General features: G+C 48.6%; 1 protein-coding gene across 1 annotated transcript; it reads right to left on the bottom strand.

The window, feature by feature from the left end:
* Positions 1-2,766: 2,766 nt before the first annotated feature.
* Positions 2,767-4,865, bottom strand: RHOV (ras homolog family member V). The gene is made up of 3 exons (XM_081107339.1): positions 4,519-4,865; positions 4,301-4,359; positions 2,767-4,099 (listed from the first exon to the last, which is right to left on the bottom strand). The coding sequence occupies exons 1-3, from the start codon at positions 4,724-4,726 to the stop codon at positions 3,656-3,658; spliced, it is 711 nt and encodes a 236-aa protein (XP_080963465.1). The 5' UTR covers positions 4,727-4,865; the 3' UTR covers positions 2,767-3,655.
* Positions 4,866-16,990: the final 12,125 nt, after the last annotated feature.

The raw sequence follows: 16,990 nt of genomic DNA, 5'->3' as shown, positions 1-16,990 counted from the left end.
ATTTTCCAATTTTTTCTGAGTATTTATATAGAAAAACTAAATACATATTTAAAGTCTACTAAGGGTTGGTTACACAGACATTAAAAATTTTACATCGATAAGGGCATATTTACAAATGTATATGTAAAAACAGAATTTTATCCAGTTAATCTAAGCAAAGGAAGGAGAGATAGAGAAAGAGATAAAGACAGTACCAGAAAAGTAGAGAGAGCCTTGGCCGAGTAGCTCAGTTGGTTAGATCATTGTCCTGATACACCAAGGTTGCAGGTTCGATTCGCAGTCAGGGCACATACAAGAATCAACCAATGAATGCATAAATAAGTGAAACAACAAATTGATCTCTCTCTCTCTCTCCCTCTCTCTCTCTAAAATAAAATTAAAAAAAAAATGGTAGAGAGAGATTGTGTTATATAGAGAGACAGAAGCAGGATTTGGAACCCGCGGTAAATTCCTTTGGTCCTACACAGGCCTTCCTAGCAAGCCACGCTCTTGGGCTTCAGTGACACAAACCTGGAGCTGAACTGGTTGGCTTCGTAAGCTCTTAAAGCCCAGCAGCAAATATTGCTTGAGCCCAAGATCCTGTGAAAGTAGAGGCATGAGTGGGACTTTCTCTCAGTGTAGCTGGGGAGATAGAGCTTGAGCGCATGACCAAATTCAGTGTCTTCAATGTGCTGAGAGAGCAGTGTGGCCACTGCTACAGGTAAGAGACATTTCCTGGAGAAGGGCAGTATTGGAAGGTGATTAGAGGAAAAACAGGGCATGAGTAGGGGACACTTTCCAAACTAGAGGATTTGGCAAAAGCAAAGACTTGGAGTCAGAATTCAAGCAATAATTGGGAATCAGGGTGTGGGGCTCACCGGGACAGGCTGGCCTAATCCAGGTTGGGTCAGATTTGAGAAGGCCTTGAACGCTGAAATGAGAAGCTGGAGTTCATTGCTGGCGAGGAGAGCTGATAACAGTCTTGAGTCAGAGGTGCCAGAGGGAAGGCAGTAGTGCTGGAGGGACTGGAGTGGGGAGCGTCAGGGGCAGGGACATAGGGGTGAGGCTGACCAGGCTCCGCGACCCAGCAGGAGAGGAGACACAGTGATGTGGATGGCTGGTACCCTCAGAGTCTAAGGAAAGGATTGGGGGAGGGGGCCAGGGCAGAGGTCATCTGATTAAGCTTCCTCTCCCAATCCTTGGTACATCTAAGGACCCTTGAGCAGTTTGAAAAACCTCTAATTCAGAGTCATGAGTCTTTCATTTTGCAAATAAGGATGATGAGGCACAGAGAAGGGGAAAGATTTGCCTAAGGTCATGGTTGATGTCAGACCCTATCTTGAACCCAGGTCTCTGCCCCAGCTGGGGGTGTGTCAGGCTGGGCTGAGGAAATAGTAGGCTGTGGAGCTGGAGTGTGAGACTCCCTCAGCACCTGGCTCAGCTGTGCAGCTCAGCACCTCCACCTGAAGGGGCAAGGGCACAAAGGGAGAAGAGGGGGCTGGAGCTCTGGGGGATGGGCCCTGGTGGGGCAGCAGCCGGGCAGTCTTGGCTAAAACTAAACTTGGGGATTATCTGAGGTTTCACTTGGCTGGGATTTCTGTCCCTCAGCCATTCTCTTTTTCACACACATACTAGTACACACACAAGCTGTAACTTCCTACAGAGGGAGCTGGACTGAGACAGGGTGAGTGCTCACCTGGCCCAGCAGTTGCCTAACAGGTGTCGGAGGTGTGCCTTAGAAATACCTCTCCACGGGAATAACACTTACCCATGTACACAACTCTGGAGTTTGCAAAGTGCTCTTACAGCCACTTGGTAGTATCAAGTGAGATATTACCTTTTTCTCTGGGCCTCACTTTCCTTATGGGTGAAATAAAGTGGTCCCCCCCACCCCACCCCAAGGTGCCCTTTAAAGTTCCTTCCAAGCCCTGACCGGTTTGGCTCAGTGGATAGAGCATTGGCCTGGGGACTGAAGGGTCCCAGGTTCGATTCCGGTCAAGGGCATGTACCTTGGTTTGGGGCACATCCCCAGGGGGGGTGTGCAGGAGGCAGCTGATCGATGCTTCAAGCTCTGTAAAGTTCCTTCCAGTTCCAATTTTAGGGAATGTTCTCTGGATTCTTGCTTCTCCCAAGGTCCTCACAAAATGAACCCTCACTCCCATAGGATTTCTGAGCCCAAATTTCTATTTAAATTATTGACAATCGGTGCTGTGACTGGGTCCTATGTGAGCTTTGAGTGCCAAGGCTGAAGACTGTAGTCCTACCAACCCAAGTCCAAGAAGTTTGGCCACTTGCTGAGGTTTAGGCTGTATGGGATCCTTTCTCGTGCTCAGGCTCTGAAACAGAGCCCCCAACCCGAGCCCCTGTGCCCTGAGGACTGTTAGAAGGATCAGAGAAGGAGGGTTAGAGGGCTCAGGATTGCCCCAGAACTTAGCACTGAGCAAGGTGTTCTAGAAAGGAGGGGGAGAGGGGAGGGGCACACCCGCCCGGTGAGGTCATGGGAAAGCAGCTCTGGCGCTGACACCTGGGGAAACCCGTTTCCAGGCTGCTTCCCACGCTAGCTCTCCTGGGAACCAGCTAAGCCCCAAGCGGGGAGCCCCAAACCTGCCCCCCCCCACCCAGTCCGGTTCCCATCACACTGTCCCCTCTAGTCCAGTCCCCCCCTTTCCATCTAGCCTCAGTCCTTTGGTACCCAACCAGTCTCCATCCACACTGCTGGGCCCTGAGGAGGGGTACGAGAGAGCAATGGGCCCATCATTCCAAGAAATGACACGGAGCCAGCAGCTTCAGGAACTTAAATCTTTATTTGCAGCCTGCACGGCCCTACCTTCTAGGCTGCGTGCGGCCTTGGAGAAAAAGGTGATCCCCAGCCCCTTCTTCCTTCAGATTCTGGTTTGCAGCTTCTCCCCCTCCTCTGCTGGGCCTTGCCTCTCACTTCCTGCCCCACTCCTAGCCCAGCCAGTTTGGGCAGTGCCTAGGGAGCCCTGAAACCCAGTTCTTCCCAGGCATCAGCCCCGCCCTCCCTGGCCTTGGGGGTTGAGGGCAGCCCAGGTATCAGCCTTACTCCTCAGCTGCTCCACTTCTCTGCTCTCCGTGTCTTACTCCTTCCAGGCCTCGCTCTCTGACCTGCCTCCTCCTTCCCAGCCTCCAGTCCCAAGGCTCCACGGCCTCATTTTCTGCTCCCTCTTGATCTCGCACTGGCTTCTACCTTACACAGTCCATCCCAAACTTTCCAGATAGGGCTGGACACCTTCGAGCTCTCCAAGATGCCCAGCTATTCCCTGGGCTCTTCCTCACCCCTGTGCCAAGGAGGGGGTGGGGACCTCCACAGGGGGTCCTCATTCAGCCAGCGGGACCCGAGGGCCCATGATAAGAAGCTGGGAATTGGATCCCAAACTGCTTGGAGGTGGCTGACACTGTGAGGACCATCCCAAGAAAATCAAAGTGCTGGGATTTCCCTGTAAGCCTTGAACCACAGAAATCCAAGTTACAGCCTCCCTTCTTCCAGGCCCGAGGCCCAACCTGGCAGGAGTGGGCAGTTAGAGGCCCAGGTCCCCACAGTGTTCAGAGGGGAACTGAGTCTCACGGGGTAGCCTGGCCCCGCCAGTAGCCCCGACCCCAGGCTCCAGATGTCCAGTGGCTTTATGCCTGTCGCTCCCGACTCCGCCAGAGCTGTTCAAACAAAGCAGAAGAACTTCTTCCAGCGGCAGCGGGAGAGGGTGCGCACGCCTTTGGCGTTCAGTTTCTTCTCCAGCCGCGCTTTGTGCTCGATGGCACTGAGAATGGCAGAGTCGAACACCTCCTTCAAGTTCTTCTGGGTCAGGGCCGAGCATTCGAGGTAGCAGCAGGCGCGGATCTTCTCAGCCAGGCCCTGAGCCTGGGGCTGGGGCACGGGGCCCTCCCGCCCCCCCTGGTCCAGCTGGATCAGGACGTTGACATCGTCCCGGAGGTCGGCCTGGGTGCCCACCAGCAGCACCGGCGCCTGGGGGTTGTGGGTGCGGATCTCGGGCAGCCATTTCTCGGTGATGTTTTGGAAGGAGCTGGGCTGCACGACGCTGAAGCAGGCCAGGAAGACATCGGTGTCCGGGTAGCAGAGGGAGCGCAGGCGGTCGAAGTCTTCCTGGGATGGGAAGGCCGGGTCGCCCATTAGCAGGACTGTTCCCCGTCGCAGGGCGCGGGGATTCGCTTTCCTCACGGGGTCGGACGCCTGGGACTCGAGGCCGAGGGCCCCCGGCCGCCTCCATGCCTGCCCCACCTGGGGTCCGCCCAGCCCCCGGGCCACCTCCCCCCGGGCCCGGAGCGGCCACCCCCGGCTCCTCACCTGTCCCGCCGTGTCCCAGAGCTCGATGCGCACCGGCGCCCCGTCCACCAGGACTTGCACTGCGGGGCGGAGGGGAGCCCGAGTGAGGGAGGCGTCGGGGCCCACCAGGCCGCACAGCGCCACCTGCGGCCGGCCCGCCTCCCTCGCGGGGGGCTTCCCGCCGGCCCCCGCCCCCGCCCCCGGGGCACGGCCCTACCCCCCGCGGCCGGAGAACCTACCGGAGAAGGTGTCCAGCGCCGTGGGTCGGTAGCACGCGGGGTACCCATTGCAGGTGTAGCTGACGATGAGGCTGCTCTTGCCCACGGCGCCGTCGCCCACCAGCACGCACTTGATGCCCAGCTCCGTGGTCGCGCTGCCCCGCCGCGGGGGAGGGGTCGGGGCCCGGAGCGGGGACGACTCGGCCTCGCTCAGCTCCCGCGGGGGCATGGCCCGCTGCGGGGACCGCCCAGGACCAGGCTCCGCTGCGCCGGGAGAAGCCGGGTCCGCCGCTGCCTCCGACTCGGTCAGTCCGCCGAGGCTCGGCGCGCCGCCGGCCGCTAACAGCCCTTATACACGGGCCCCGCCCACCTCATCTGCATACCCCAGGGGCCGGCCCCGCCCACCGCCGGGCCTCCTCCCGCACCGCCCCCTGCGGGCGCCCCACGGCGGAGAAATGACGCTCGGAGACTCGCACAGGTGCAAGGACAAAGCATCGCCAAAATGAGGCAGAGCGAGGTGTTTTGTCAGCGAAAGATATGGAGGATACACGTATTCAAATTAAAGCAAACCTGACATATGGTTGTACGGGTATAAAAAGTCTGGATAATAATTTCATTAATTAAAGAATGATTTTTAAAAATACATGGATCATAAAGAGGCAGAAAATACACTCGAGCGTGAACAGGTCAGGAATGTATTGTAGTCCCTTTCGGGGCACAGCTTCCTCAGAAGGCAGGCCTTAAACACCTTCCCTCTGCGCTGCTGAGGGAACTCCGGGTGTGGGAGAACCAGCTGGGGGGGGCGGAGGGGGGGTGGCTCCAAGTGCAATTCTTCATATGAATAGTTTCTATGTCCGAAATGCCCCTGACCCCTTCTTCTTCTCCATCTCCTTCTTCTTCTTCTTCTTCTTCTTCTTCTTCTTCTTCTTCTTCTTCTTCTTCTTCGTCTTCTTCTTTCTCCTCCTCCTCCTCCTCCTCCTCCTCCTCCTCCTCCTCCTCCTCCTCCATCAAAAGCACATGCGACTCTGGGCTACCCACTGTCCTTACCCTAGAAGGAGTTTGTAGACAGACAAGATATCGCGGGTGGCCTAGGGAGGTCACCAAGAGAGCAAGTGAAGAGTAACCTGATGCTAATTTCATCTCTATTGCAGCCACACCACCAAGTGACATCAGGCCCTGAATCCTTTCTCTAAACTCCAGGCAGTCTTTCATTTCAGCCTATACAAACATCATTCAAAATGTGTCCTTCGTGAGTTGTTGCAGGGAGAGGGTTGGGAGGGGAAGAAGGCAATGAATTTTTTTAAATTTTTTTTTAAATTTCTTTATTGGTTAAGGTATTACAAATGTGTCCTCATCCCCCCATTAACCCCCAACCTCAACCCCCCACTCATGCTCTCATCCCCCTGTTGTCCGTGTAAGGCAATGAATATTAAAGAGAATAACAGTTAGCAGTATAAACACTCACAAATCCAAATCTCTGAATCTCTTGGGGAAAGTCTCAAAATCCCTGATTTTTATGTTTTCCTTTCTTTCTTCTTCTTTTATTTTTATTCAAAAGTTGAGGACAACAGCTAGAATATTGCCAATTTTAACCATTAAAATCTTGACTGTGGGGAAATGGTAGGATCCCCATTATCCACTTCTATATCCCCATGTCTACATCCTATTTCTCCTATGTCCAAACATCTGGGGATGCTAATAATCCTTAATTATAGTCCCAAAGACTTCTCAGCCACATCCACACATGTTTATTCACCTAGCAAGTGAAAAAGGCCCCAAGGTGTTGTCTTGCCATTGTATCCCACAGAAGGTCTGAAAAACTGTTCTTTTCACACTGTCCTGGAAAGGGAGGAAAGAATGGGGATTTGAACATCAGGAGACCTGTCACAGTATTCTTAGTTCTTCAGCTTATTTGCTGTGTGACTTCCTGAGAAATCACTTAACCCATAAGTGCATTTATTTCTGAAAGCCCTTCTGGTGCTTGCAATCTGTGATTTGGGGAACGTAGGCAAGTTGCCCCAGCCCAGGTGTCTGGACAAAATTACTACACACACACACACACACACACACACGCACACACACACATGCTCTCATGCTCTTCTTCACAGTGCTCTTGTCCTTTTACCCAAGTTTTTTAAAAAATATATTTTTATTGATTTCAGAGAGGAAGGGAGAGGGAGAGAGAGATAGAAACATCAATGATGAGAGAGAATCATTGATTGGCTGCCTTCTGCATGCCCCACACTGGGGGTCGAAACCTGCAACCTGGGTGGCCATGTGCCCCAACTGGAAATCGAATTGTGACCTCCTGGTTCATAGGTCAACTCTCAATCACTGAGCCACGCGGGCCAGGCTTACCCAAGTTTTAATAATAGTTTAATTGTAGCTGTAAATTTAAGAGTAATCCTATTGAATCCTTTCTGCAGGTAGGAGGAGTATATATAATACACAAATGGGGGGAGGTGTATGCTGGGCATGGGTGAAAGCTTTGACTTGGCCTGAGACAGGCTATTCTTCTCTGCCCAATGGGCGGGGACACTTTCTGACCTAGGTCCCTCTGTCTGAGCTGGTTTAGGGACAGTGTTGTCAGCAAGAGGAGGAGGGAGGGAGGAGACAACCTGAGGAGCTGGTGAGTCACCTATTTCTCAGCTAGGACTTGCAATTCTGGCTGCTACTGCTGGGAAAATACCCTCCTAAAGATGGTTGAGTCTTACTGCCCACCTGTCAGATCACTTTCCAGCCACACAGCATGTTTGCTAAGATTTAAACTTGCCCCTGACATTCTCCTTGGAGAAATGATTGATTTTAGGACCAGGGCAGGAAATACACAAGATGAGCCTGTAGCATTTTGTAGTACAGAAGGAAGTGTAAACAAATAAAAGAAGAGAAAGATGGAGATATGACAAATAAAAGAAGAGAAAGATGGAGATATGACAAATAAAAGAAGAGAAAGATGGAGATATGACAAATGGACACAGGAACCAGCTGAAAGAGCTTCCCAAGGCCAAATCTGGAACAATGCGAGCAACAAAATAAAGAATTATTGGACGATAGCCTAAAGTATAAGACAAATATCCACAGGTCTATTCTGAGATAAATGATTGAACCCACAAATAAAAGGGGGAAAATAGGCAAATTTCCCATGGAGAATTCCAAATAATGTATCTACTCCGCCCTCAAGGGGGAGCATAAATCCCTACTGCGCACACTGACTTCCTTCCCAAGCGGACAGTTTGAAGTGATGGGGGAGGGGCACACGAGTAGCATTACAGTGGAGGATCCTTAACACCCTTTCAACCAGGTGATCAAAATTAAGATCTGGTTAATAGTAGGCCCCCCGTGATGCGATGTGATGCAATGGCTTTTTACCTCTGGTCTTCCCCACAGGAACACCAATCTAACCAGGAAACATCAGAAGAAAAATGAAGAAAGAAAAGCATCAGAAGAGTTCCACTTGAGAGATACTTTACAAAATCTCTGCCCGGTACTCTTCAAAACTGTCAAGGTCACCTGGCTGGTGTGGCTCAGCAGCTGAGTGTCAACCGAGGAACCAAAAGGTCACTGCTCAATTCCCAGTCTCTCTCTCCCTTCCTCTCTGAAATAAATAAAAATATATTAATAAAAATAAACATCAATAAAGGATAAAAATGAGAATAAACTGTCAAGTTCATCAAAAACAAGGAAAATCTGAAAAACTGTCATAGTCAAGAGGAGCCTAAGGAGGCATGATAAAATGTAATGTGTGCTGCACGGGTTCCTGGGACAGAAAAAGGACATGAGGAATTCTGAATAAAATCTGAGCTTGAGCCGAAACCGGTTTGGCTCAGTGGATAGAGCGTCGGCCTGTGGACTGAAGGGTCCCAGGTTCGATTCCGGTCAAGGGCATGTACCTGGGTTGCGGGCACTTCCCCAGTGGGAAATGTGCAGGAGGCAGCTGATCGATGTTTCTCTCTCATCGATGTTTCTAACTCTCTATCTCTCTCCCTTCCTCTCTGTAAAAAATCAATAAAATATATTTTTTTTAAAAAAATCTGAGCTTGAGTGAATAATAATGTATCAGTACTGGTTCATTAATTGTGACCAATGTCCCATAGTAATGGAAGATGTTCATAGTGGGAGAGCCTGGGTGTGACAGACCTGGTATATGGGGACTCTCTTATTATCATCTCAATTTTTCTATAAATCTTAACTGTTCTAAAGCAAAGTTTATTAAATAACAACAACAAAAGCAAACAAACAAACAAAAACTAAAACGTGTCCCTGACATTGATGTGTCTGACACCCCACCCTCGTCTCACTTCCTTTCTCTATAAAAATCAATACAAACATATCTTTGAGTGAGAATTTTCAAAAAACCTACAGGGGATCCCTATCAGCCACAGATAGAGGAGACGGTAGAGTCTCTGCCTGGCCTGGTACCAGTTAGAGTATCTCCCAGGATAGGATAAACAGCCACTGAAAATGATTCTTAAAAGAATTTTCAATGACATGGGAAAATGTTAAAAGATAATGTTAAATAATACAGAATTATATAAACATTTTGAGCCTGAGTATTTTTAAAAAGTGAACTCTTGGCATAAAAGAGAGTCCTATATGATGGACATATACAAAATGTGAGTCATTACCACTAGGTGAGAAGCTTGTTTTGCCTGAACAAAGAATGAGCATTAAGCATGTTAGCTATTAGTACTATGTTGCTTATCAACATTTTCTCCTTTTTCTGAGATGAACATGCTATTTTTGAAAAAAAAAGTTACTGAAGTTTGAAAAATGTATTTATTGTATATTTAGAGAAAAAGAAAAAATGCACTAACATGTCAACAATGATTCCCTCTGGCGGAATTATGAATAGTTTGTTCTCATTTGTTCGTTCATTCTGTGAGGTTTTTCACGAACACACTGAGCAAAGCATGGTGGAAAGTGCTGAGCACACAGTGAACAAAACAGGGTCCATCTGTTCCCCAACTTTGCACTGCCTGACATTAACCCCCTTTCTCTGAACTCACTGTCTGTTTCACAAATCCTGAGAACATCCCTTGTTTCTTATGTGCACATCTCTCACTTTAATCTATATATATAAAAGCCAAGTGTCCAGAATGACGGAATGACGGAATGACTGGAATGACTGGTTGCTATGATGCACACCGTGGTGGCCAACCGACCCCATCCCTGATCGGCCCCCCCACAACTGCCCATGGCCCCTCCCCCTGTCCGGCCAGGCCCCGATTGGCTGGACCCCATCCATGCATGAATTCGTGCACTGGGCCTCTAGTTAGACTATAAGCAGCTAGAGGACAGGGAAGGTCTTATACCACTCTGAGCTCTTACTGCCTCAGCCCAGTAGCATCTCACTGTAGGAGCTTATTAACTACTTGTGGAATGAATGAATACATGAATGGTGAAGCATGGTTTGCCAAGTGATAAGAAGACTGATTGGTAGGTTGCCCTACCTTCCCTGATGCCACAAGTGCTTGTCCAAATGGCCAAGCGCTAGGCCCAACCAAATCCCTACTTGCTACTCCCCAAAGACTGGCTCCAGTGGTCCAAAGCCTCCTCTTGAACAGAAGCTGGGGCCTGGTACTGCTGAGGTCCATTCAAGTCTCTGGAGTTAACCCTAGAGCACTGATGATAATCATGGTCATGATGGTCACCAGCAACTTCACAAAAAGAGGACCGAATAAACAAGTACTCAATTAATACTCATATCACTCCAAATTCTCTTCTTGGCATTGCTTACATAAATTCACATTTTACATAGGTATTATCAGGGATAAATTATTTAGTACCTGACATGGCCTCAGAAATATGCTAGTCCTGTCCTGGCTGGTATGGCTCAGTTGGTTGGGCGCTCTCCTATGCACCAGGGAACAGAACTTTCAGCACTAAAACCAGGAGGGGTGGTCACCCTAAGCAGATCTGTTTTTGCCCCTGTGAATGGTTACAGCCTGCTCTTCAGAAAGACCACAGCACTTGAAACTAGAAATAGCAGGATTTTCCAAACCATCATGAAATCAGCTTTCACTAATTTTATATGAAAGAACTTATAGAAAAGGTATAGCTTTGGTTCATATTTAAGTTTATATAAAACTACTTTCTAAACCCAATTCATTTCCCCTCCTTTTTTTAAAAATATATTTTATTGATTTTTTTACAGAGAGGAAGGGAGAGAGATAGAGAGTTAGAAACATCGATGAGAGAGAAACATCGATCAGCCGCCTCCTGCACCTCTCCTACTGGGGATGTGCCCGCAACCCAGGTACATGCCCTTGACCGGAATCGAACCTGGGACCGTTCAGTCCGCAGGCCGACGCTCTATCCACTGAGCCAAACCGGTTTCAGCTCATTTCCCCTCCTTTATCTCCAATGACAACTTTGCCAACAAGAGACACGTTAGCTTGATGCTTCAGAGCATGGGCCCTGGGACAACGCATCTGGATGGGTGTCCGGTTTGTGTCACTTACTAGCTGTTCTCTTCTCTGGGTCTCAGTTACCTTGTCTGTGAAATAGGATTAAAGTAGTGCTTACCTTGTGGAATGTTGTGGGAATCAGAATAGCCACACAGGGAGTGCTCTGCCAGGGTGAACTATTGTTATAATTGTCTTCCTCCTGGGTCAGGGCACATTTATTCAGGTGCAGTCAAGGCCCTGCCCGAGAATGAACACGAGTTTGCCAGGTCAGGTAAGGTTCAGAATTTTGTCTTCTGTGATCCAGATAGGGAGCACAAAAGAAACTAGTGTTTATTCCAGTCAAAATCCCAACACACTAGTAATGTTATTGTTCCACTTATGGATACATTCATTGGTTGATTCTTGCATGTGCTCTGACTGGAGATCAAACCCACAACCTTGGCATATAGGATGGTGCTCTAACCAACTAAGCTACTGGGCCGGGGATATTTGTTTATTCTCTTAGTGATGGACATTTGAGTTGTTTCCAGCTTGGGGCTATTAAGAATTAAGTTGCTATGAACATTCGTATACAGACCTCGATGTGGACATGTGTTTTCTTCTCTTGGGTAAATACCCAGGTGTGGAGTTGCTGCATCGCAAAGTAAGTGCATGGTAATGGCTGTTAGTGGTTGTACCACCTTACATTCCCACCAGCAGTAAGTCCCAGATGCTCCACAACCTCACACACTTGGTATTGGTGGTCTTTTTAAATAGTTCGGATTTTATTGTTGTTGTTGCTATTGCTTTTTTTTTTTTTTTTTGCTTTTAAATACAAAAAAATCTCATTAATTTTAAAAGTTTAAAACAGTTTCTGCAAGAGGCCATTGTGTAGGCAAGTTTAATTCTGACATATGCAGTGTGACATATGCAACCATGTAAATGCACATTAACATGTGAGGTCATGCATGCATTCAACAGGCACTTCCCAAATCCTTACGGTGTGTCAGGTCTTATGATCTAAAAGGTTGGATGCAGGACAAGGGCTGGTTGTTAGATTTTATGGGTTTGATATTAATTAGAGAAGGTTCCCTGACTTAGGCATCTTTTGAAAAGTATCCTAGACTAAAGGACGGCTGAGAAGCACAGTGCCTGGCTCTGAGGCAGTGCCCTGAAAACCCTTATTTCCTGGGCACTGTCCCCAAATGTCTCTAAATGGACTGTGACAAGGATTTGGCTTTCAGAGAATCACAAGGTTAGAGATGGTCACAGTTGAGAAAAGTTAAGGTTAACAGTTGAGGAAAGAAGAGGACCTCAGAGGGGCGAGGTGACTCGTCCAACAGAAGCATCTGGCTGAATGTGATTTGTATCCTGAAAAGGAGGGGGAGCTGGAGAAACTGCATGGAGGGTGGTGAGAGGAGAGCCACGGACCAGCCTGGGAGTGGCTCCTGGCAGAGGTGGTGCTGGCCAAAGCATGGGCCCCACTAAGATCCATACTCCCTAAAAGAGGTTTATAAAACTATGTCGAATACTAAAACTTTTCATTTTAAGACCCAGTAGTTGCAAAGGATGTCACTTCTAGCATACTGTGAATATTGATGTTTAAATAAAACTATTACCTCACTCTTTTAAATGCACGCATTGGAATTTTTAAAATATGTTTTTATTGATTTTAGAGAGAGAGGAAGGGAGAAAAAGAGAGAGAAAAATCAATCGGCCACCTCCGGCATGCCCCCCCCAAATCGGGGATTGAGTGGAAACCTGGGCATATGCCCTGACTGGGAATCAAACCTGCAACCTTTTGGCACATGAGGTGATGCCCAACCAACTGAGCCACACCAGCCAGGGTAATATATTACACATTTTGATACAAATAATCTACACTAATAAAAGAGAAACATGGTAATTGGTGTACGACTGCTACCCTTTTCATTGGCTAATCAGCGAGATATGCAAATTAACTGTCAGCCAAGATGGTGGCCGGCAGCCAGGCAGCTTGAAACTAACATGAGGCTTGCTTGCCTCAGTGACAGAGGATCGTTGGAGGAAACCAATGTTCCCCTGCCTGCGGCTGCAGGCCTCTAGGCGGGCAGTTTAAGAAACATTGTAACAAATACGGCCGGACTTCAGCCAGCAGATTCACAACATTGTAAGCAAAGGCCAGAAACCTACTTTCAGCCGAGGCCTAAGAGCTGGAGCCAAGCCTCAAGCTAAAGCTGGCCCAGAATAAAAAAAAAAAAAAGAAAAAGAGCGGTTGCGAACTTCAGTCACTCCCAGCCTGAAAATAGCCCTCAGCCCCTCACCCAGGCTGGCCAGGCACCCCAGTGGGGACCCCCACCCTGATCCAGGACACCCTTCAGGGCAAACCAGCTGGCACCCACCCGTGCACCAGGCCTCTATCCTATATAGTAAAAGGGTAATATGCCTCCCAGCACTGGGATCAGCGTGACAGGGAGCAGCACACAAACCCCTTGATCGCCCTGCGGCTCTGTGTGTGACAGGGGGCGGGGCCACAACCTCCCTATTGGCCCTGCTCTGTTTGTGACAGGGGAAGGCGCCCCAACCCCCTGATCAGCCCTGCTCTGTGCCTGATAGGTGGGAGCTCCCCAACCCCCCCCTCCGCAAGGGCCCTGCTCTGTGTGTGATGGGGTAGAGCCATAACATCCCCATCTGCCCTGCCTTGAGTGTGAGAGTGGCGGCGCCCCAACCCCCTGATGGGCCCTGCTCTGTGAGTGACAGGGGGCAGTGCCCCAACCCCCTGATTGGCCCTGCTCTGTGAATGACAGGGGGTGGCGCCGCAACCTCCCCATCAACCCTGCCTTGAGTGTGACAGGGGACGGTGCCCCAACCCCCCAATCGGCCCTACCCTGATCGTGACTGAGGGTGGCATCACAACCTCCCAATCTCCCTGCTCTGTGCATGACAGGGGGTGGCGCCCCAACTCCCCAATCAGCCCTGCTCTGAGCCCGACCAGGGCTGCACCTAGGGATTGGGCCTGCCCTCTGCCACCTGGGAGCAGGCCTAAGCCAGCAGGTCGTTATCTCCCGAGGGGTCCCAGACTGCGAGAGGGCACAGGCTGGGCTGAGGGACCTCCCCCCCCCCCCAGTGCACAAATTTTTGTGCACCGGGCCTCTAGTTATACATAAAAAGTAAAATTATATTAGAAACACATTTCTTGATTAGATGCATGACTTCTTTGTTTATACTTTCAAGTAGTTTGTGTATTCCTAGATAGAATGCTTGGCTGAGACAAAGTTCAGCATCAATTCTCTTCCTATATATTTTTTGTTTTGCGTTGATATAAATGTGGAGAAACTTTGTTCACATAAATCATTAGATGGGTATGAAAGGTTTGGTATAGCAATAATACTCAAATATGTGACCCCTTCAAAATTATATGCTACACCCTAGTTGGTTTGGCTCAGTGGATAGAGCATCGGCCTGCGGACTGAAGGGTCCCAGGTTCGATTCTGGTAAAGGGCACATGCCCAGGTTGCTGGCTCGATCCCCAGTAAGGGTCATGCAGGAGGCAACCAATCAATGATTCTGTCTCATCATAGATCTTTCTATCTCTCTCTTTCCTTTCCTCTCTGAAATCAATGAAACTATATACATGTAAAAATTATATGGCACAACGTGGGGGAAATGGGGACATCTATAATACTGTCAATAATAAATTAATTAAAAATTATATGTCAAAAATGTTTGCAATTTTTTTCCAGTCAGTTAAAACCAGCTTAAGTGGCCTGGCTGGTGTGGCTCAGTGGTTGAGCATTGACCTATGAACCAGGAGGTCACGGTTTGATTCCTGGTCAGGGCACATGCCTGGGTTGCAGGCTTGACTCCCAGTAGGAGGTGTGCAAGAGGCAGCCAATCAATGAATCTCATCATTTATGTTTCTATCTCTCTCTCCCTCTCCCTTCCTCTCTGAAATTAATTTTTAAAAAAAACCTGCTTAGGTTCTCAAATTGTATTTGAGTTAAAGAACTACAAACCATTTGATGTACAAAGAACCTGTTATCTCGTCTTTGTTCTCTTTGTGGGAATAGCAACAGTAATTCCAGTGGTCTCCACAGATTTTTATGCCCTAAAGCGATGTGCTGAGGGGTGGGGGCTGTCTCACGATCCAGGTTAATGAGTGGCCCACTCTTCTTTTAAAGAGAAGCAAGGGAGGTGGAAGGGAACCTGCCCCTTGTTCCCAGGCACCTGCTCTGGCTGGTTACTTTCAGAAAAGAGCCAAGAGAAGCTGAGGCTTTGGACACTGATTCCCTTAAAACTGTTTGGTTCCTTGTGCCCCTTGGGAGGCCTTCCATACCCCTAAGGATGGGTGAAGCCTAGTTTTGAGGACTGTTCACCCGAGGAAGCTTTTATTTCTCACCTAGATAAGTGGCCTACACCCCTAGCAGGTGGTGGCGATGAAAGAGCGCAGGCTGGGTCCGCGCATGCTGTGGATGGGGCTTTGACATTTACTCAGTGGGAGACGAGATAATAGTAACAGGGAAGAAAGAAGGGTTTTTGATAATTGAGGAGATTCGGGTAGGTTTGGAAACATCTGGAAGGGAACCAGACAGGTAAGAGAAAAGATGTACAAACTCTTGTAAAGAGTCCTGAAGAGGCTGAGTGAGCTAAGGTCCTTTTTCCTTCAGCGTATTTTAATAGGGGCCAACAATGTGCCAGGTCTGTCCCAAATGGGGTGCACAGCACACCTGCGCCTGCCCTCGGTGAGTTTATACAGAGTCAGCCCAGGGAGGAGGCAGCAGCAGAGGTGAGTGGAAAGAGGAGGGTGAAGGGGGAGAAGAGGACGAGGGGAAGTGGAGAGAGAGAGGGAGATAGAGATAGAAAGTTATAAGGCGATTGTAATGTAGGGTGGTCATTGTGTGGGGCGATGAGCACGGCGGCTCAGGGAGGACCTATGATGGGCTGCGATCCTGGCAGGGGAGAGCCTCAGGGAAGCCAGTCCAGAGGGCACAGACCCCGAGAATAAATTCTCAAGTGTTTCGAGGAGTAGGGTGCATTCTGGGAATATCCTTAGATCAGCACTGAGAGATAAGAACAGATCCAACAGAGTTTAAGTGGGGATGAGGCAAAGGACTTCTTAGTTTCCTTAATAAGTTTTGTAGTTCTATTTTTTAAATGTACTTATATATGATGATGATTAAAATAAAAATTAAATTTCAAAACAAATTCCTAAATCTCCCATGAAGAATTCCAGATGATTTCTACTTTACCTTCAAGGAAACAAACCCCCACTCCTCTAGTGTGGACTGTGTGTAATGGCGTCCTTCCAAGGAGTACAGTATGGAAAGGGAGAAAGAGCAACCTTATAGTGGAGAAAGCTGACAAGCACTACCTCCGGCAGGTGATCAAGGCCAAATCAACAGTGATAAGTTATGTTGATGGTATGTACCTTTGATATGATGTATGATAATGGTACTTTACCTTCCCCAAACCCATAACCGCCCTAACCAGTTTGGCCTAGTGGCTAAAGCATCAGCCCCATGGACTGAAGGGTCATGGGTTCAATTCTGGCCTAGGTCAAGGGCACATACCTTGGTTGCAGGCTCAATATCCAACCTGGTAGGGATGTGTGCGGGAGGCAATCAATCGATGTGTTTCTCTCACATCAATGCTTTTCTCTCTGTCTCTCCCCCTCCCTTTCACTCTCTCTAAAAATCAATGGGGAAAAAATATATATCCTCAGGTGAGGAATAACAAAAACCTATAACCCCAGCTATGGGTTTATAAAAAAATATATATCAGACAAATTCCATTAGAGAGAATCCTACAGAATACCTGCCCAGCACTCTTCAAAACTGCCAAGGTCATCAAAAACAAGGAAAGTCTGAGAAAAATTGCCACAGTTAAGAGGGGCAGGCCTAAGGAAACATGACAACTAAAGAGAAGGTAATATCCTGCACGGTATTTCTACATTTTACAGATGTAGAAACAAAAGCATGAGAAAGCTCATTTATGCAATTGTTTAATAAATATGTATTAGTGAGCTGGTGACTGGCCCACAAGTTAAGAGTCTCCTCCAGTTAATGCCCTGCAGGGGTTTTGGGAGCCACTGTTTGGATTGAGCTCAATCATGTGACCTCTGCCTCTTC

This window comes from Myotis nattereri (assembly GCF_964212035.1).
Source record: "Myotis nattereri genome assembly, chromosome: 1".
NCBI lineage: Eukaryota > Metazoa > Chordata > Mammalia > Chiroptera > Vespertilionidae > Myotis > Myotis nattereri.
Note: the sequence above shows the minus strand (reverse complement) of the source record. Positions and strands in the feature narration are given on the sequence as shown.